Below are 22,265 nucleotides of genomic sequence, written 5' to 3'. Positions count from 1 at the left end.
TTCTCCGACGCAAATCATGTCGAATCTGCGTCGCGATCATCAATTTGTAATTAAAGAAAGCTTCTGCGGTCTGCACACACGTGTACAACAACAACAACAACGCCACAGCCGGGTGTACTGCTTGCGTTTAATTATATTGTTATATTGTAATATTGTTAATAATACATGCAGCCCAGGGTCAAGCAACCACTATACATAGGCTATTATATTATACAACTGTGTTGCAGGTTAAACTAGACATAGACTTGTTTGACAGCACTACCAGTGTGACCTGTAAAAAATATATGTCTATTTGTTTATTTTCTATTCATATGTTAGTAACGTTAATTGATGAACGATAGGCTATTACATTTTAATCTCTTGAACCCTCTATACTCAAAACCTCAAATTGACCTCTGAGGTATAATAATTATACTATAGCCTATGATAATTAGTAATCTAACGATTCCACAATAACCAGCAGAGAGCAGACCCTTTGTTTACTTACAGAATTCTATAAGTTGGGTTGTTTGAGATGCAGAGCTATAATACTAACCTATACAGTAAAACAATACATTGCTTTGAATTTAAATGTAATGCATTTTTACATGTTTTGGGAAATTAATTGAGTTTAATATGAATCCTTTCTATTGTGTTGAATCGCCATCAAATGGCATCGTATCGCATCGTATCGTATCGCAATGTCCAGAATTGAATCGCCATCAAATCGCATCGTATCGCATCGTATCGTATCGCAATGTCCAGAATTGAATCGCCATCAAATCGCATCGTATCGGGAAGAATTGCATCGCATCGCCAGGAGATTCCATGTATCGCTAAATATCGTATCGCTGGCAGTGCATGGAGATGCGTATGGAATCGGCCTCAGTGCTGAGATTCACATGCCTAACACACACACACACACACACACACACACACACACACACACACACACTGGCCAGGGAGTTAGAGACACACTTTCTTGGCTTCTAGGAGGAAACCCAGCCGTTAAACTGGACACCCGTTTGTTCCTCACGGCTCACGGATGTACACGCCAACACCAACAACACTGGAACTGGACCTAAAACTCCAAGGGAAGCTGGCATGTCTTCCCTACGCTGATCACTCTGTCTGACTGTCTCACACTCGTTCATTAACTCAATGTCTGCCAAGGACTTAATTAACGCCAACGACGTCTTTATCGTCTTTTTAGGACGTGTATAACGTTGGGCAAAAAAATAAAATAAAATAAAATAAAATAAAATAAAATAAAATAAAATAAAATAAAATAAAATAAAATAAAATAAAATAAAATAAAAAATAAAAAATAAAAAATAAAAAATAAAATAAAATAAATTATAGAAACTGGCGCTCAGGGACTTTTTGGCACCCCTTAGTAGCGATGAATGAGTTAAGAACACTGCACTCGATGAGGACATCGTCACTGTGACCGACTCGTCACTTACCCAGGGCAAGGAAGGACACAAGACAACTTCCTTAAGTTTGTCGCTTTAAACCTCCGAGTCAAGGGAATAACAATTTGAAAGCATCACAATAATAGTTTACACGGGAGAGCAGGTGGCTCTCCACTGTCCCGACAGAGGCTCTCTTCTCAGTGTTTTTGTGGAGATGATTGATTTAACCTGTTGTGCCTTGATCAAGTCCATGATGCACAACAGGTGCGCTGCCACACCCAGCTCTGAGTCCAGTTCTAGTTTGACTCAGGCCAGGTAGTGACTGCTTAAGTCAGTCACCCTCCCTCTCACAGTCAACATTCACAATAATTTAATTTTTAGTTATTTAGCCTTTTATTTAACCAGTAGAAACCACATTGAGACTGAGGTCTCTTTTACGAGTGTGAACTGGCCAAGAGCAGAGGGCGGAATAAGTGACACAGCTCTGTCAGTAACGATACACACAAGACAATAACAGGACAAACATGCAACGTTCATTAAAATACAGTACCGAAGAAACAGGAGCGTCTAATAACGCAACCAATAAAGGCTAATAATATATAAAAACGAAGCAACAAAAGTTGCTCATGAACTAAAAATCACACCCGTGTGAAGTGAGCGGTGCAACTCCGTGCGGGGGGTCCCCGGGGGGGGGGGGCACGGAAATTCCAGACCCACAAGACCACAGCCAGGGGGGGCGGCCCGGTTCCGGCAAGCCGCCCCATGCACGTCCGAAACGGTAGAGAAATGAGAGTTACCATGTGGGGGTCCCCGGAACATCCAGACCCCCAGGAACGCGCCGGGCCGATTCCGGCGAGCCGCCCCACGTCCGAAACGGTAGAGAAATGACAGAGTTACCGTGTGGGGGGTCCCACTCAAAAAGCAAGCGAACTACGTCAAATCAGGAGCAGTGTCTGGGAAGTGTGCCCGCAATGGCAATCCTTTTAAAGCTCACTAGGGGAATCACAGAAGCCAGTTTGAGTCTCTGGTCTGTAGACTTTTTTTTTTTCTCTCTCCCCCAGACTCAGATTTAGTTTGGGGCACGACAGCGCAGCCAAGCATTTGATCTGACCACAAGCCAGACTACAAGTCCTTCCCCACCAGACTTCCCATCTTTCCATCTGGTTCCCCAGAACTCGGGGCCCCTCACTGCTTGCACCGCGCCACAGAACAGATCACAGAAACACCGTTTCCTGAACGGCTGTCATGCATACAAAGGAATGTATACATAGCACGCCATGATAGAACAGTGGAACTCATAGCAACGGACGTATCAGAATATCACGCATCCTCAGTGAGAACGTACACACATTCCCCGCGTGGTTCATCTCTGTGATAAGCCAGACGTCTTTACATCTTTCTTTACACACATTGTGTGTCTGTGTGTGTGTGTGTGTGTGTGTGTGTGTGTGTTTCAGGCTGAAAAGAAGCACAAGAGTTTCCAGGAGCTTGACCGCTTCATGCACTATTACAGCCGCTTCAAGAACCACGAGCACAGCTACAAGGTAACACGCACGCATGCGCGCACACGCACAGTACAGGGAGGCTATAGTGTGTGTGTGTGTGTGTGTGTTGAGCTTTCGGTGAAGAGCTGACCGGCGGTGATAAGAGACTCACCGCTCACCCAAACACACCTCTCTGTTTTTACTAAAACTACAACATGACGTCACTGAGCCGCGGTGGTAAGAGACTCACCGCTCACCCAAACGCACCTCTCTGTTTTTACTAAAACTACAACATGACGTCACTGAGCCGCGGTGGTGAGAGACTCACCGCTCACCCAAACGCACCTCTCTGTTTTTACTAAAACTACAACATGACGTCACTGAGCCGCGGTGGTAAGCGTCTCACCGCTCACCCGAACACATCTCTCTGTTTTTACTAAAACTACAACATGGCGTCACTGAGCCGCGGTGGTAAAAGACTCACCGCTCACCCAAATGTGAGTCCATTATGACTGTGTGGTTCTCTGCCTCTCTCTCTCTCTCTCTCTCTCTCTCTCTCTCTCTCTCTCTCTCTCTCTCTCTCTCTCTCTATGTCACTCGCCCCCTCTCAGCTGGAACAGAAGCTGCTGAAAACAGCCAAGGAGAAGATGGAGCAGCTGAGTAGAGCTTTCATCTGCCGTACGTCCTGTCTCACTGCTCTGTGTCCTGTCTCACTGCTCTGTGTCCTGTCTCACTGCTCTGTGTCCTGTCTCACTGATCTGTGTCCTGTCTCACTGCTCTGTGACCTGTCTCACTGCTCTGTGTCCTGTCTCACTGCTCTGTGTCCTGTCTCACTGCTCTGTGTCCTGTCTCACTGCTCTGTGTGCTGTCTCACTGCTCTGTGTCCTGTCTCACTGCTCTGTGTCCTGTCTCACTGCTCTGTGTCCTGTATCACTGCTCTGTGACCTGTCTCACTGCTCTGTGTCCTGTCTCACTGCTCTGTGTCCTGTATCACTGCTCTGTGACCTGTCTCACTGCTCTGTGTCCTGTCTCACTGCTATGTGTCCTGTCTCACTGCTCTGTGACCTGTCTCACTGCCCTGTGTCCCGGCTCACTGCTCTGTGTCCTGTCTCACTGCTCTGTGTCCTGTCTCACTGCTCTCTCACTGCTCTGTGACCTGTCTCACTGCCCTGTGTGCTGTCTCACTGATCTGTGACCTGTCTCACTACTCTGTGTCTTGTCTCTCTGCATTCTATGATCCTATAGTTTACTGAGACGCTACACTGTCTCTCTGCATTCTATGATCCTATAGTTTACTGAGACGCTACCCTGTCTCTCTGCATTCTGTGATCCTATAGTTTACTGAGACGCTACACTGTCTCTCTGCATTCTGTGATCCTATAGTTTACTGAGACGCTACACTGTCTCTCTGCATTCTGTGATCCTATAGTTTACTGAGACGCTACACTGTCTCTCTGCATTCTATGATCCTATAGTTTACTGAGACGCTACCCTGTCTCTCTGCATTCTGTGATCCTATAGTTTACTGAGACGCTACACTGTCTCTCTGCATTCTGTGATCCTATAGTTTACTGAGACGCTACACTGTCTCTCTGCATTCTGTGATCCTATAGTTTACTGAGACGCTACACTGTCTCTCTGCATTCTGTGATCCTATAGTTTACTGAGACGCTACACTGTCTCTCTGCATTCTATGATCCTATAGTTTACTGAGACGCTACCCTGTCTCTCTGCATTCTATGATCCTATAGTTTACTGAGACGCTACCCTGTCTCTCTGCATTCTATGATCCTATAGTTTACTGAGACGCTACACTGTCTCTCTGCATTCTATGATCCTATAGTTTACTGAGACGCTACCCTGTCTCTCTGCATTCTATGATCCTATAGTTTACTGAGACGCTACCCTGTCTCTCTGCATTTATATGTGGATAATGTGCTATAATGCCTGCGTTGTAAATACCGTGTGTCACCAGGAGAGGGCACCCCTCCAGACACGCGCTTCATCGAGGACGGCGTGTGTGAGCTGCTGAAGACGAGGCGCGTGCTGAAGTGTTCGTACCCGTACGGATTCTTCCTGACGCAGGGCAGCACCGTGAAGGAGATATATGAGCTGATGCAGGTACGCACGCACGCGCACACACACACACACACACACACACACACATGCACACCTGGGCGCAGTCGCACGCACGTCTGTCTGGATCCCAAGTTATACAGTACTTGTACACAAAGTACATTAACTTGTACATTAGTGTACACAAAATGGAAGACCTACACGCTCACAACCTGCCGCGGATGCAACGCGTTGTGAGCTTGTAGATCTTGTAATTTCAGAAGAGTGGTCAAATTAAACATAATTGCACGTCCGCGCTAGAACTGCATCTTTTTATTTTTTTATATTTTTTTGCCTTTTTATTGATGGACCACAGCAGGTACTGTAGACAGGAAACGGCTAGAGAGATTTGTGGGGGAAAGAGACACAGCAAAGTCAGTCGGGACTAAGAACTGCAGCTTTTCTAACATCGCAGCCATATTTCATTGTGGGCTCACAACGTTCTCTAGTGTTCAGTGACTTCATATTGTTTTACTGGCTAGAACTGCACACTTACTTAGAGGGCACGGTGGCACAGTCGGTAGTGCTGTCGCCTCACAGCTAAGAAGGTCCTGGGTTCGATTCCCGCTGGGGGCACTGTGGGCGCTGGAGGCGTGTTCTCTCCTCCGCGTCATCAGTGCCCATAACTGAGGCGGGGTTGGCGAAAGGGCCTTTCTGTGTGGAGTTTGCCGTGTTCTCCCCGTGTCCCCTATGGTATAGGTACCCTCAACATGTTCTCCCCCCCCCCCAGGTTGGCAGAGGAAGTGTTAGCGACCAGGATTACATTAGATAATAAAAAAAATGGGTTGCAGAACCGTGGGATGAAAAAAACAAATGGTGTCCCCTGTCTGTCCCGTCCAGACGGACCTAGAGATGGTGGTGGAGGACCTGGCCCAGAAGGTCAACCGTCCGTACCTGCGGACGCCGCGGCACAAGATCGTCTCGGCGGCGCGCCTCGTCCAGCAGAAGAGACAGGAGTTCCTGGCCTCGGTGGCGCGCGGCGTGGCCCCCAACGAGTCCCCAGAGGCCCCGCGCAGGAAGTACGCACGCACACACACACACACACATACTCTGAAACGTTCCGACCCCACACTCGTGATGCACAACGCAGGGCACCTGGCAGTTAATGACAGGCGTGTCTCCTCTCTCCGTAGCTTCCCTGGAGGATCGTGGGATTGGGAGTACCTGGGCTTCGCCTCTCCTGAAGTAAGAGACACACACACACACACACACACACACACACACACGCACACACACGCATACGCACGCTAAAGCCCAGCTGCACGGGTTTCCTCGTCATAACTCCACGGTTCCGCCTGCAGTCCCCACCTCTTACCACTAGGGCCGATCGAGCGCCTCATCGTTGGAGAGCCTCACTGGGGCCTTGGAGGAGGCCGAGGAGGGGCTACACTTCCTGGTTGGTCAGGGGGCTCTCCTTCTTCTTCTTCTTCTTTGGTTTTTCGCACATCTCACTGTCACTGGCCTCATCATGATCCCGTCTAGGTTAACGCATTTTGGCCTGATGTCGAAATTAAAAAAATATATATTGACATACCTATGTTTCTATATCAGTGGTGCTCAATATTTCATGTCAAGGAACCCACATTTTTCATGTAAGAGAAAAGAAGCAAAAAGAAGCAAAGATTTGAGTTAAAAACATTCGTTCTGAAAAAAATATATATATTCTCCGACTTTGCGGCACATTTTCACGATTCAATTTTCAAAAAAATAGCTCGTAGCGAGCTATTGTAGCTTGTAGATCTGCTATTTTTCAATAGCTAAACTATAAGAATGTCTAAAACACCAAAAGGGGTTCCCTCCTCCAAAATGGATTAAGGGGAACCACTAAGCCGGAGTGACTGCATGGGGGACATGTTGGGGCCACACCAGGCCGAGGCTCTGAGCCACTCTGCTAACGGGAGCACCTGTGGAACGACACGCACCGAGTGTCATGAAGGGGCTTCAAAAGTATTACATTTGATTCAATGTAGGAATTATGAATACGTCAGGCCACAGCTGATCTGGTCTCTCTCTCTCTCTCTGTGTGTGTGTGTGTGTGTGTGTGTGTGTGTGTGTGTGTGTGTGTGTGTGTGTGTGTGTGTGTGTGTGTGTGTGTGTGTGTGTGCGTGTGCGTGTGTCTGTGTGTGTTGTGAAGATGCTGGCACGTCACTCTGTGCTGGGAGACGGAGAGCAGAGAGACAGACACACACAGGTAACACACACGCACACACACACACACACACACACACACACACACACACAGGTAACGCACACACACAAATGCATGCGTTTGTATGTTGTGTATGTATGATGTCTGTATGTTTTTAGGAGTACGTTATTTCTGTATGTCTGTATGTATTTCTGTGTGTATTTATGTATGTATTTGTGTGTATTTATGTGTGTATTTCTGTATGTATTTATGTGTGTATTTATGTGTGTATTTATGTGTGTATTTCTGTATGTATTCATGTATGTATTTATGTGTGTCTTTTATTTATGGATGTATTTCTTTATGTATTAATGGATGTATTCATGTATGTATTTCTCTGTGTATTCATGTTTGTATTCATGTATGTATTTATGTGTGTATTTCTGGATGTATTCATGGATGTATTCATGTATGTATTTATGTATGTATTTCTCTATGTATTCATGTTTGTATTCATGTATGTATTTATGTGTGTATTTCTGGATGTATTCATGGATGTATTCATGTATGTATTTATGTATGTATTTCTCTATGTATTAATGTTTGTATTCATGTATGTATTCATGTATGTATTTATGTGTGTATTTCTGTATGTATTTATGTGTGTATTTCTGTATGTATTCATGGTTGTATTCCTGTATGTATTCATGTATGTATTCATGTATGTATTCCACATACACTAGGAGTACGTTGACTTCCAGTACCGCCGCAGGCACCGCCAGCGGCGTCTGCACAGCGTCCGCAGCAACAACAGCACGCCAGAGACCGGCCGGAGAGCCGACAACACAGGTACACACACACACACACACACACACACACACACACACACACAGCACAGGTACACACCAGTAAGGCACCTGAGGGGGGCGAGAAGCGCTCCCGTACACACTTCTTCCGCCTGAGTTGACAGCAGACTGCATGGGCGAGCGCAGCCCATATATGGGCGTGATATTGATGGCATCAGGGACCTCCATCCCTGACGATGTCGCGTGACGTCGCGTGCTCCAGAGTGGCGACGCGCTTTGATCTCGCCGCAAAGCGGGGCGCCTATAGGTTCTATATAAGTTGCTAAACATTGGCTCCTATATTGGCTGGAACTATCCCGTTGAGATAGAACGAGCACTTCCGCGTTCCTTTGTATAACAATGGGAGTCAACGCTATAGTGTCGTCATGTCTCTTACTAGATTTACTCTGGCGTGCTCCATCCCTGATGATGTCACCTGATGGGGATGTTTACGTGCTCTCTCGCCCCGACCAACCAACCAACCAACACACACACACACACACACACACACACACACTGACGGGAAATGCCCGATTCCATAGTCAACAACAACAAAAGGCCAGTGACCGTCAGGAGAGCCGACAGCCCAGGTACACTAGCCTCGGAAATCCAGACGTTTTTATTTCCAGGGAGAAAAAAAAAAAAGTCTGGGACCGAGTCCACTTCAATTTGGCATAGAGTAGCGCAAACGTCGATCACTCTCTGGCTGATTTCTGATCGTCAGGCCACCGGCCTACTTGGGAACGATGCAACTTGGGAACCTAATGATATACGTTGTCATATAGCACCCGTTTTAACTGTGTACTTCAGTCAATCAATTCGGCCCACTGGCAGAACCTGATTGGTTGAGCCTCAATTGGCTGAGGCAGAGGCTGGAAATTGCACAGGTGAAAGGAGTTGGCCTCATTAGGCCCACTGCAGGCAGAGCCTGACCAGAGCCTTCTGTGGTAGTTCTGGAGAACCGTGGGGTCCGACCGACTCGATACCGGGCACTGCACGCCCTGTGGGGGCTGTGGAATGTGTGTGTCGAATGTGAAGTCGGTGGGTCGAACGGTTCTCGAGTTACGGATACGTGCATTACAACCGTACACACACACACACACACACACGCACGCAGACAGAGATTTATAGTAGGATAGTATGTCCATTATGTTGTAGACGCAGGGCGATCAACTGAGCCGCCTGTGTGAACACAGTGTTGTGTAGCCGCCTGTGCGAACACAGTGTCGTGTGCTGTTGTGTAGCTGCCCGTGTGAACACAGTGTTGTGTGCTGTTGTGTAGCTGCCCGTGTGAACACAGTGTTGTGTAGCTGCCCGTGTGAACACAGTGTTGTGTGCTGTTGTGTAGCTGCCCGTGCGAACAGTGTTGTGTGCTGTGGTGTAGCTGCCCGTGTGAACACAGTGTTGTGTGCTGTTGTGTAGCTGCCCGTGTGAACACAGTGTTGTGTGCTGTTGTGTAGCTGCCCGTGTGAACACAGTGTTGTGTGCTGTTGTGTAGCTGCCCGTGTGAACACAGTGTTGTGTGCTGTTGTGTAGCTGCCCGTGTGAACACAGTGTTGTGTGCTGTTGTGTAGCTGCCCGTGTGAACACAGTGTTGTGTGCTGTTGTGTAGCTGCCCGTGTGAACACAGTGTTGTGTGCTGTTGTGTAGCTGCCCGTGTGAACACAGTGTTGTGTGCTGTTGTGTAGCTGCCCGTGTGAACACAGTGTCGTGTGCTGTGGTGTATAGCTGCCCGTGCGAACACAGTGCTGTGTGTTGACTTGTAGCTTCCTGTGTGAACACCTAGTGTGTGTGTGTGTGTGTGTGATCATTCCAGAAGGCGTGGAGCGGGGCGAGGGACGCAGGCGAGCGCTGGCCTCGCTGGACGAGGACGACCCAAACATCCTGCTGGCCATCCAGCTGTCCCTGCAGGAGTCCCGGCGCGACAGGGAGACGGACGCAGACGGGGACGGGTAGGCCCTGGCGCCGTTTTTTTAACATCCATTATTACAATGACACACAAAGGACTGTCAAACTATAGGACGGGTATATAGTCGGGGGTCACTGTGTGTTTCTGTTCAAGATTTGTTGGAGATTAGCAAAACTATACACTGCGCAGAAATGCGCGTGGAATACGGATGTGTATATTACAGGAAGCTCCCGTTAAACTTTCCGACAAACTCCCGGTAAACTCCCGAATTGTACCATCACACCTGTATATTACCGTATATTACACTGTTACCGTATATACCGGTAACACTGTTACTGAACACACACTATAGCAATGATTACTGTCACAATATAGAGCTATTTAACACCGTTACTGAACACACACTAGTCTATAACAATGATTACTGTCACAATATAAAGCTATTTAACACTGTTTCTGAACACACTCTATAGCAATGATTACTGTCACAATATAGAGCTATTTAACACTGTTACTGAACACACACACTATAGCAATGATTACTGTCACAATATAGAGCTATTTAACACTGTTACTGAACACACACTCTAGTCTATAGCAATGATTACTGTCACAATATAGAGCTATTTAACACTGTTACTGAACACCCACTCTATAGCAATGATTACTGTCACAATATAGAGCTATTTAACACTGTTACTGAACACACACTCTATAGCAATGATTACTGTCACACTATATCACTATTTAACACTGTTCCTGAACACACACACACTCTATAGCGATGATTACTGTCACAATATAGAGCTATTTAACACTGTTACTGAACACCCACTCTATAGCAATGATTACTGTCACAATATAGAGCTATTTAACACTGTTACTGAACACCCACTCTATAGCAATGATTACTGTCACAATATAGTGATTTAACCTTTAACCCTGTAAGACCCGGATATATTTCTACTTGCAAAAAAGAGATTTCAACCTTACTACTACTTTGTACTACTAGGACTTATGTAAAAAAAAAAAAAAGTTTGATGAAAGTGTTATGCACATTTATAATAATTATATAATAATAAATTAATAATTTACATTTGGGGGATATCTTTCACAATAATGAATAAAACATGTTCTAGACATTCTAATGATAACAAAAAACATGTATTACTTTATTTTACTTACTTTTATTAGGGTTAAAGGTCAAATGTTAAAAAATGTTAAAAATTGTCCAGTTAATTTGTGTTAATTTCAGCCTCTGTGGGGGGTATTTATATACAAATATCATGAGCAACGGCATTGCGATGAACATCAACGATGACGTTTAGGTGGAAAAAAGAACAGAACAAAAATAATAATAATGAAGTAACGAATTAAAATAAAAAAAAGGTTACCGAAAAGCAACGCTGGGCCTTAACAGGGCTAAACAAAAATTTTTTTTGTTTAAAGGTAGAGTAAGTGATTTCACTTAATTCAAATATCACTTATTTTTTTTGTTTTGTTGTGATAATCCTCTCTACTATAGAGTGTGCTGACCATATAAGGAGTTCCTCCCTGTCCCCCAGTTAACCCCTGGGGGGTCAAAAAACCTTAGGTTTCGTTTTTTTAACTCTCTATCCTGATTGGACGAAGGCTTAGGTCGCACAGCTAAAAAAACAAAACATAAGGTTTTTTTGAGTGAAACACTTACTCTACCTTTAAACCAAAACACGTCACTCACGCTTAACGTTTTAAAACGTTGCCACACGGTGACACCACCAGCCCCTGCAGAGACGGAGGGAGGCCGGAGCCTGAGAGAGCGAGCGACAGATCGGCGGACCCGGGCGGCATCGTCGCCGGAGACCCCTCCTCCCCCTCCCCCGGTGCCTCGGGGGCCAGGCGCCCCTCCTCCTCCTCCCCCTCCCCCTCCCTGGAGCCCCCCCGCCCCCCGGCCCGGACGGACTCGGCGCCCCCGCCCCCTCCCCCCTCCCTCACGGCGGAGCTGCTGAAGCTGGGCGACAGCCTGATGAGGCTGGGCGACATCACCACGCCCTACGACCCCCCCGAGGACCAGCACCACCACCACGCTGGACGCTACGAGCCCCCCGAGGACCACCCCGGACGGTATATATATATATATATATATATATATACGCACATTTTGTTTTAGTCGTATAGTCTCTTGAATGGTTTTCATTTAGTTTTAGTCATATATATATATTTTTTAAACATATGTTTATTCATTTTCTTTACAGTACACATAAGTATTTTCAACAATTGACATATATATTTTTTTCCCCCACCCACATCCCCCTGGCAGCACAAATACAAACTAAATCTTATCACGAAATGATTTGACAATAATAAATACAAAACAAAAATAAATAAATAATAGTTTTAGTCATATTTTAGTCACCCGCGAATGTTTTAGTGTTTAGTCGAGTTTCAGTCGACTAAATGTCATGAGATTTTAGTCGACTAAATCTACAGTTGATTTTTGTCGACTAAAATGTATTTTGGGGCGGGCCTTTCTTTTGCCGTCGTAATGACGACTCGCAGCGCGTCGCAAGCGCGACACGTTGTGAGCTTGTAGATCGGCTATTCTCAGCATGCAACCAACTGTAAAATGACTTATACTGGATCTCTTGTCCACTATAGTCCCTTCCTAACAACACAGTTTTTATTTGTTGACGAAATTGTCAGTATATTTAGTTTTAGTCATCATAGCTTAGTTTTCATTTAGTTTCCATTTAGTTTTCGTCAGTGGAAAAAAAGGTAGTCGACGAACATTTTTCGTCTTAGTTTTATAGTCGACGGAATCAACACTGACGTCTGGTCATTTTTTCATGTCAAGGACCCCCTGTTTAATCTTAAAGAATGCTGAATTAACTAGCTTGTATTGGTAACGTTGACTGCACAATAGCCTCCCTTTTAACCTCCTATGGCCTATATTTATTAACCCACAATCGAATGTTATTCTATTTAATTCACTTCAATGGTACTGTAGTGTTTTCATAGAGGCCTACATTTACCTTGCCGACATCACTTTGCCTCTGAATTTTTATTTAATAATATTTGGACTGCTGGACAGCTTTTTTTTTTTTAAAGGACCACTTCACCACTTTTAAACCTATCTTCATATAATAGGTCCTCGCTAATAATCATGAAGAAATGGCATGATTTTTTTTTCTATTCAGTCTGTGTCTCATAGGACGGCTGTGGGCAGTTTAGAAACCGCCTTCAGTGACATCATCATTAGGCAGATTATTTTTTAAACATTCTTTTTTTACAAAACTATTTAGATTTTCATTTCCATTTTCGCATTGCAACTTTTCAGGACTAGAAAGCCTGCAGTTGTTTTTAGCTTGTATTCCCCATCGATGATGTCACTGGAAGACGGTTTCAGCCCTCCTATGAGACACAGACCGAGTATAAAAACATTGCACCATTTTTTCATGATTATTAGTGAGGACCTATTATATGATGATAGGTTGAAAAGTGGTGAAGTGGTCCTTTAATATTCCCCAAAAAGGACACCGTGTCTGATTTGTGTGGCCTAGAAATGGCAGGTCAACTCATTCTGTTATTTTGTACATTTTTTGTACATTTATTTTTATTTTTATAAAAAATAAATAAAATAATGTGCCAGTGATTTCTTTGTAGCCTATATTAAGTTATTTGTCATATCTGCAACAGAAATACACATTCCCAACGTTCAATGCTAAATTAAATCAACTTACATTTTGTAATCGTTTTGTAATCGCTCCACACGTCCCAGGCTCTTCTCCCTCCTGGCTCCAAAACTATGGGATGAACTCTTCCCACTACAATCAGAACGGCAGCCTCACTCCCAATCTTCCGCTGGACTCTCAAAACCTCACCTCTTCAGACTCCATCTTAGCCCGTAGCACTTGCCCTAGCCCTAGCCTCGACGACCTTACAGGCGTATGCAAAGGATCAACTTACATGTATGTCGCATAGTTGCATTGTACAGATATTCTACTGTTAGACGGATGTTACATACAGACAGACAGACAGACAGACACTTTATCACCCCGAAGCTAATCCCGATTAGTTTCCTTATGATCCTTGATGACTATTATTTCCATGTATTTGATGTATTATTACCATGTGTTGTTCCCGGGGCACTGGATTAAGAGCGTCCGCTTAAAATGCCTATAAATTGTACATTTTGTCATCGTGACAGGCCTGCCGGACGGCCCTGCCTGCAGCACCCCGCCTATGACCAGGGTCCCTACAACACCGTGGAGCCGGACCCCAGCCCGGGCCTGGATCTGGACCTGGGCCCTGACCTAGACCTAGACCTAGACCTGGGCCTCGGCCCGGACCCCGGCCTAGACCTGGGCCCTGACCTAGACCTGGGCCCGGTCCCGGACCCCGGCCTAGACCTGGGCCCTGACCTAGACCTAGACCTGGGCCTGGGCCCTGACCTAGACCTAGACCTGGGCCCGGTCCCCGGCCTAGACCCGGGCCCCGCAGCGCTGACGGGCCAGCGCTCTCTGGACCACACGGAGGCCGTCGGCTGCGACAGCCCCGAGCAGACTCGCCGCCGCTCGACCTCTTGCCTAGTCCGAGGAGGAGGGGTGGAACCGTGCGCCGCCGCCCACCACCACCGCCACCGCCACACACTGGAAAGCGGCGGCACGGACTCGAATCCCGCCCCCGCGGGTCCGTACGCCGAGGACCGCCCCCTGGCCGCCGGCGGCACCGCCCACCACCACCGCCACCGCCGACCCGCCGGCTCTCGTGACGCCACGCCGCGACACACTCCTCCTCCTCACGCCCCCTCCTCCTCCTCCTCCCCAGCCCTCCTCCTCCTCCTCCTCCCCCCCCGCCCGCCTCCCACCCAGCTGTGTCTCCCGGACCCTCGGGAGGACGAGGAGGAGGAGGAGGTGCTGGTGTCTCCGGTGGTCCCCCCGGGCGGAGCCTTCACTCCCAGCGACCCCCAGAGCCTGGAGCCCAGCGCCCAGCTGCTGGACAACATCATGGCCTGGTTCAGCCAGAACATCAACGCCCAGAACAGCCCCGACAGCCTGGCGCTGGTCCACGACATCGTTGACCGAACCCACCGGAGCCCGGCGCCGGTCCCGGTCCCGGAGCCGCCGGGCGCCGCGCAGAGCCGCCGGTCGTCGTCCCCGGACGCGGTCGACGCCGCGCTCCCCGCGAGCCTGGCCGCGGTCCCCGGGGGGGGGGAGGAGGAGGGGGACCCCGTCGGAGCCCAACCCAGTACCTTGGAGGCTCCTCCTCCTCCGCCGCTGCTGGAGCGCGAGGAGGAGGAGGAGGAGGAGGAGGAGGAGGAAGAGGAGGAGCTAGAGGAGGAGCTGGAGGAGGAGCTGGAGCGCTGTGCGGACGCGGTCGTCTGGACGACCACGCCCCTCCTGCTCCTCCCGCGGGCGCCTCCCGCCGCGCTCCCGCTCGCACGCCGCGAGGGAGACGCACACGCCTCCGACACACGCCACCACCGCCGCCCCCACCACCACCACCACGCCCCCCAGCTGGACCTGGACCAATCACCAGAGGAGGAGGAGGAGGAGGAGGAGGAGTGGGTGGAGCAAGTACATTTGGTGTGATCGCAAGTCAACAGGAGGGAGAGAGAGAGAGATAGAGAGAGAGAGAGGGGGGGAGACATAGAGAGAGAGAGCGAGAGAGAGAAAAAGAAGGAGAGAGAGAGCGGGGATGGAGCGGAGCAAATGAAATAATTAAGTGGGTATATTTGTGGGCAGACTGTGAGGTTGGGAGTGAGACCCCGGCGACCCGACTACAGATAAGCGGTTGAAGATGGATGGGTGGTTGTTGGGTTAGTGAGAGGTGAAACAGACTGGGGAGGTTGCCAGGTTGGGAGTGAGAGGTGAAAACAGAGTGTGAGGTTGCCAGGTTGGGAGTGAGAGGTGAAAACAGAGTGTGAGGTTGCCAGGTTGGGAGTGAGAAGTGAAAAAAGAGTGTGAGGTTGCCAGGTTGGGAGTGAGAGGTGAAACATCAAAGAGTACATTTCGGTTAAGAGAGACGTGACCGCAAGGCGCTTCGTCCACTAATGATGATGTCATTGAGCGGTGTACTGAACAGAAGGGGGAAAAAAGCGCTTTGACAATTACAAAAAAACGAAAGAAAAACTAAAGAGTTGTCAAAACTGAGAGAGAGTGCACCAATGGAAAACTACTGCTACCACACCTGCATATTTAACGATTATCACTACGTTTTTTTTTTTTTCTGATTTATTGGGGGGGAGTTTCTTTCACTGGCCTCCTGTGGTTTGGGGTGTTGGACCACTGAGGGGGAGACATTTTGGTGTGGGACCGCTGAAGGGAGATATTTAGGTGTTGGACTGCTGAGGGGAGACATTTTGGTGTGGGACCACTGAGGGGAGACATTTTGGTGTGGGACCGCTGAGGGGGAGACATGTTGGTGTGGGACCGCTGAGGGGAGACATTTTGGTGTGGGACCTCTGAGGGGAGACATTTTGGTGTGGGACCGCTGAGGGGAGACATTTTGGTGTGGGACCGCTGAGGGGAGACATTTTGATGTGGGACCGCTGAGGGGAGACATTTTGATGTGGGACCGCTGAGGGGAGACATTTTGGTGTGGGACCTCTGAGGGGAGACATTTTGGTGTGGGACCGCTGAGGGGAGACATTTTGATGTGGGACCGCTGAGGGGAGACATTTTGGTGTTGGACCGCTGAGGGGGAGACACTTCGGTGTTTGACCGCTGAGGGGGAGACATTTTGGTGTTGGACCGCTGAGGGGGAGACATTTTGGTGTGGGACCGCACCTTGTTGACCGCGACACGAGGGCTGTGGTGTAGCCGGACACTTCTCACACGGTGACACGTCTCTTAACCCATTTAGACCTGAGGACGATTCTACAAATGCCTTCTAAATCCTGATAGTTTTCTGAAAAACCCTATGTTTCTGTATCAGTGGTTTTCAAGGTTTTTCATGTCAAGGACCCCAAGAATTATATGAATTTCGCCACCGACCCCCATCTGAAAATATGTTGTTCCAGGGACCCCCTGGAAGCAAAGATTTGAGTTAAAAACTTTCGCTCTGACAAATAGCAATAGATCTACAAGATCATACATAGCGCGGCACTCAGTGCCACGCTATGAGCTTGTAGATCTGCTATTGTTCAATAGCTAAAGCATAACATAAAGCATAACAGAAAACACCAAAAGGGGTTCCCGTTCAGAATGGGTTAACACTAATTGTGCTAAGGACGTGTATACCCGTCTTTTCTAATCAAACGTGTGTATGTGTACACGACTTTAGGTCCTTTTTAATGATATCAAACACATTTAAATTATTATTCTTCTCCATGGTTTTGACCAAAACGGCAATGTTCCGTCTTCATTTCTGACCTAACCTAGCCTCGGTACCCAGGCTTTCATTTTGCGTCGGAACATCCTGAGGAGGGCGGGGCTTTTCAGAGTAAAATCTGCCTCATCTGCGTGGCACTCTAGCGCCTTTAATTATGACAAAGAAGTATGAGCCCGCCCTGGAAGGCCATGTGTGTGTGTGTGTGTGTGTGTGTGTTTGTGTCCAATCACAGCGGCTCATGGCGTGTCATGTGATGTGAGCTGGCCTATCGTTGGGGATGCTGGGATACAGACCAACCGTCGGCCCTGACTTAGCGCAGTTTCAGAATGACGTCCATTTGTAGTCAAGTGTGTCACCTCCCTTTCCGAGGGAGGTGACACACGTTGGGAGGAGTGTGTGGACGGAGGGCCGCTTTGTAGACATTAACGACCAAACAGCTGACCGCGGCCGAGTTCCGACTATAGCAACCGTTTTGACGGAGAAAACCCAAGACCTTATTTAAACGCCTATAGTTCAGCCTGATTGGCTGCTAGAATGATGGACCCCCCTCAGTCCACCAATGGCTGCTGGACAAGTGGCTTTCCGTTTTCCTGGCCCAGTCGCTGTAGCCTGGCCTGGCCTGGCCAGACAGACAGACTATTATCACTGCGTATAGATATTAGCCTGGAATCTCTCTCTGTGTGCAGGAACCTGCCCTCACCCTGCCGGTGATACAACTCCCCATATACTGGTTCCTGATTGGTGACAGTGGTGACAGGTGTATCCAATCACAACCCATGTAGCGGGGGCCAGACTATAATCTCACCTAGTATTCTTTACTACAAAAAAAAAGCAATCTCTCTCTCTCTCTCTCCCCCTCTCTCAAGGGTTTCATTTATTTATTTCATGTTTTACATTATATTTATATTCTGATTTAAATCGTTGTTGCTTTTGCCAGTTATTTGGGGCCCCACTCGCAGTACCCTCGCGGCCCACCAGTGGGCCGCCCCACAGGTTGAGAAACCACTGTTGTTGAAACACAATGTTGTCCTTCGGGTTCGTTTTTACACAAATCCTTAGTGTTCCTTTAATTCCTTCAAAGGGATGATTTGGACCATTCGTTACCATTTAGGGGTCAATTCTTACCGACGGAAGGAACATTCTAGATGTTAACATGATTCAGGGTGGCTTTTTGTCGTGCCAAGTATGTTTTGACACTAATACTTTTATATTTTACTTTTAATGGACTTTCTTTTTACCATGTTTATTTTTTATTGTATATATATATATATATATATATATATATATCATATCTATTCCACTACTGAAGGGAGTGTGTTTTTGATCGATAGCGGATTGATAATAACTTTGGTTTTCCCTGACGGTTGATATCACTTATTTTTTTCTCTCTTTTTTTTTAGGTCAGTGTGCCTTTATTTTGTATTTCTTTAAATAGTTTTCATCTATTGCTGAGTATATTTATTATTAATTGTGTTACATTTTTGTACCAAAACTCAAAGGTTTCCTGGAGTTTCTCTTCTGGAAACGACGAATGAGGAACAGCTGAATACTAGCCCACTTTGGTGTGACTGTTACCAACACCCCCCCACCGCATGCACGCACACACACACACACACACACACACACGCACACGCTCGCGCACACACGATTATTTCCTATACCTCCGTTCAATAAACTGACTGATCAAAAGACAGCTCTATCTCTAAAATGTTGGAACGAGTAGCCAATTAATGATTAGCTAAAGTTGATGTCGCCACTCTGCATGAACGGCCATTATAATGAGCGGAGACAAGATTCTACAAAATGTCTTCTGAATCCTGACAGCTTTTTTTTCTTTTCATGTCAAGGATGCCCGCAGGATTATCTCAAATGCCGCTCCTCTCCTTTCCATGCCATGCCATGCCCGGAAGGCAGCGTTCAGGAGAACTGCTTTGTTTACCCCAAAGTCTCCTGAACTTGAACGCAGCATTTTGGCATTGAACACATTTTGTTGCACGCGTTCACGTACGAAAGAGCGTTCACGTGTCATCATGAACGTCACGTGCAGCAATGACAGACAACGGACCGGAATTGGCACAGCTCTGAAATACCAAATTCGGGCCACTATGTTCATTTCACCTCAGGGTTTTCCTCCGGGTGCCGTCTCTATTATTATATACTCGGGGGGGGGGGAGGCGGCTTCATTCGGAGGCGGACGTTCATTCGCTACAGCTGTCGGTGTCCCTCCCGTCGTACTCTCGTTAAAGTCGGCAGAGCAGAATATCTCTAAGTTTGACGTGCAATCATAAACGGTCACCATTCCCATTTTTGTGAAATGCGTCGTGAAATGCCATGATATGTCACGGACAGCTGGGCTCACTTTACTTCCTGGACTACATGTTGTCTCAGTAAGACAGCCCCTCCTCCCCTATATCCACAAGGAGGAGCAGCTGCACCAACGCATTATGGGAATTGTAGTCCAGGAAGGAAGTGAGCCCGCATGCAGTGTCCACATATTACCGGCATAAACAGTGTTCAAAGTGTGGAAGAGAGGAACAGCAGGAGAGCAGGCATGCAGGGTCATGGCCAACTGCCACCTTGAAATAACGAGGAATCGTCCCTTCTAAAAAAAAGACTCATCAAACCCATGCTTGATCACGTGAAATAGCGTCGTGTTCTCATGTTACGGTGCGTTCTGCGGTGGCACAATTGAATCACTGATGTGTGAATCTTGTAACGTTTTCCTTTTTTTGCGACACCCGCAACGTTCATTATCTGTTAGAGCACTGTTTGAATACTGACAGGCCCCGTTCCCACCGGTTGGTTCCCCAATGGGAACCGGTTCAGTTCTTTGTGGTTCTTAGTCCATGAGCCATATATAGCTCCGAAATTGGAACGTTAATTATGAATTGAGTGTAGCAAAACCGTACCTATATTAAGATTGTTATCACCATGACACTTCCCCAATTGTGTACTTACTGTACACGAGGACAATGATTTATTGTATTACAAATTTTACATTTTTAAATATGCAGATTAGGTAAGGAGAATTTGAAAATCGAAAACATGACAAAGCTACTACTGTGGAAGGGTTATTACCATGTATACATTTACTTGTATTGATCCTATAAACAATCTAATATAGGTCTAGTTTTTCCTACCAATTTTGGAGCTCATGGCTCACCAAGAAGAACTGAACCCATTGGGTTCGCATGCGGAAAGGAGGTCTTTGAGAAGATGTACAGATCATAGAGGACTTCTGAGTTCTGTTTGTTTATTATTGCTTTAAGCAACGGCGCTCTAGCTGTCATTTTGTACTCAAACCTTTCTTTATATATATATATATATATATATATATATATATATATATATATATACTGCTACAATCCATACACCAATGACCATAAGATTTCAGAAAAGGTAAATTGCACTTTCTCCGTTTAAACTCGATACATTCCCAATCAGTCCATGACAACAGAGCGCGGTGGTGTTTGATGTGTGGTCGATGCTGTCAATGAAAAAAGTGTCAAGTGCAAAGTTTACTCTCGATGAAAAAATAAAAATAAAAACACAAAATAAAATGAAAAAACATTATTGAAAAGTGTAGCATTGTAAGCTTGGGAGTGGTTATTTATTGTAAAGCCTGTAATATATATGTATATATATATATATATATATATATATATATATATATATATATAATATTTAGTAATCTTATACTGTGTTCCTTCTTTTGAATCAACACACCTGTTCACTGAAATGATGGTCAGACAAACAGTACAGCTTTGTTGTGTGTGTGTGTGTGTGTGTGTGTGTGTGTGTGTGTGTGTGTGCGTGTGTGCGTGTGTGTGTGTGTGTGTGTGTGTGCGTGTGCGTGTGTGCGCAAAACATCTCCTTCCTGATAGTGTCTCTTCTCTCCTCAACCAGGTGAGTTGATATACAGTATATATATATATATACTGATCATAATAATAATATTATGTATGAATATTAATAGCATCCTATAGCTACTGTACTATTTTACATGTTTCTATGGTACGGTATACACATCCTAGTACAGCAAAGTCCTACAACATCCTTTAAGACACAATGTGGTGAAGACATGAAGAATGTGCATTTTAATCTGCATACAGAGACTGCTGTTATTAAAATGTGTCTCTTGAATAGACTCTAGTCTATTTCATGTCGCCCAATTCTATATATAATAGAATAATATTCTTAATGTTTTACAAATGTTAAATCTATAAGTTCTCCGTGATTATTGTAAATATATACATGGCATGTTCGAATTAATTGAATAGTTAATAGAAATGCAAGGTAATATATGCATGCAGAAGACATTATAATGCTCAAGATATTTTTTATTTCTTTGTTTGTTGTTGGTGCTGCTGCATAATTGTAGCCTTACTTGTAGCCTTTTTCGAGCGTCACTTTGTTAATAGGCGACAATTTTTTTAGTCGCCTATTCGGGTTTGAAAAAATCGCCTATTGTTAGGCGACTATTTTTTTTAGTCGCCTATTCGGGTTTGAAAAATTAAAGCCGCCTTTGGAAAAAAAAGTATGCCCCCCTGCTGATTTGCAACCACATGCAGCCTTCCACTTTGGCAGTGGTTTTCAACCCTTTTCATATCGAGGCCCATTATTTAAGCCATTTAGGCATGACGTTGACATTTTTAAAAATGTCTTCTAAATCCTGACAGTTTTCTGAAATACAGGTGTTTCACTATTTCATCTGTAAATACTCTGAAATAACATATATTCAAAGATTTGCGCCACATTTTCACGATTAAAAAAAAATAAAAAATAGCAGAGCCTATACAAGCTCGTAGCGCTGCACTCGGTGCCGCGCTATGAGCTTGTAGATCTGCTATTTTGCAATAGCTAAAGTGTAACATAACGCTTAAAACACCAAAAGGGGTTCCCGCCCAGAATGGGTTAAACCAAGGACCATGCACCATTTGATGAGATTTTGCCCAAAACGAAAGAATATCTTGTTGTGGATACAATCTTGCCCACAATTCCATGCTGTATTGATGTGGTAGCCTACCATAGGAGAGATAAGGCAAATGCTGATCAAAATGACAATTATTTCACATGCTC

The 22,265-nt window shown here is 46.1% G+C and overlaps 1 protein-coding gene across 1 annotated transcript in view; it reads left to right on the top strand.

Moving 5' to 3' along the window:
* LOC308332245 (ankyrin repeat and IBR domain-containing protein 1-like) overlaps positions 1–20,563 on the top strand; it is a 57,707-nt gene extending 37,144 nt beyond the window's left edge. Inside the window, 10 exon segments of the mRNA XM_080788019.1 lie at positions 2,852–2,938; positions 3,490–3,556; positions 4,854–4,999; positions 5,834–6,012; positions 6,127–6,178; positions 7,128–7,184; positions 7,865–7,970; positions 9,783–9,918; positions 11,637–11,978; positions 14,062–20,563. Coding sequence (XP_080644145.1) covers positions 2,852–2,938; positions 3,490–3,556; positions 4,854–4,999; positions 5,834–6,012; positions 6,127–6,178; positions 7,128–7,184; positions 7,865–7,970; positions 9,783–9,918; positions 11,637–11,978; positions 14,062–15,445 — 2,556 coding nt within the window. The 3' untranslated portion in view covers positions 15,446–20,563.
* Positions 20,564–22,265: the final 1,702 nt, after the last annotated feature.

This window comes from Protomyctophum bolini (genome assembly GCF_963924005.1).
Source record: "Protomyctophum bolini genome assembly, chromosome: 17".
In the NCBI taxonomy this organism is placed as follows: Eukaryota; Metazoa; Chordata; class Actinopteri; order Myctophiformes; family Myctophidae; genus Protomyctophum; species Protomyctophum bolini.
Note: the sequence above shows the minus strand (reverse complement) of the source record. Positions and strands in the feature narration are given on the sequence as shown.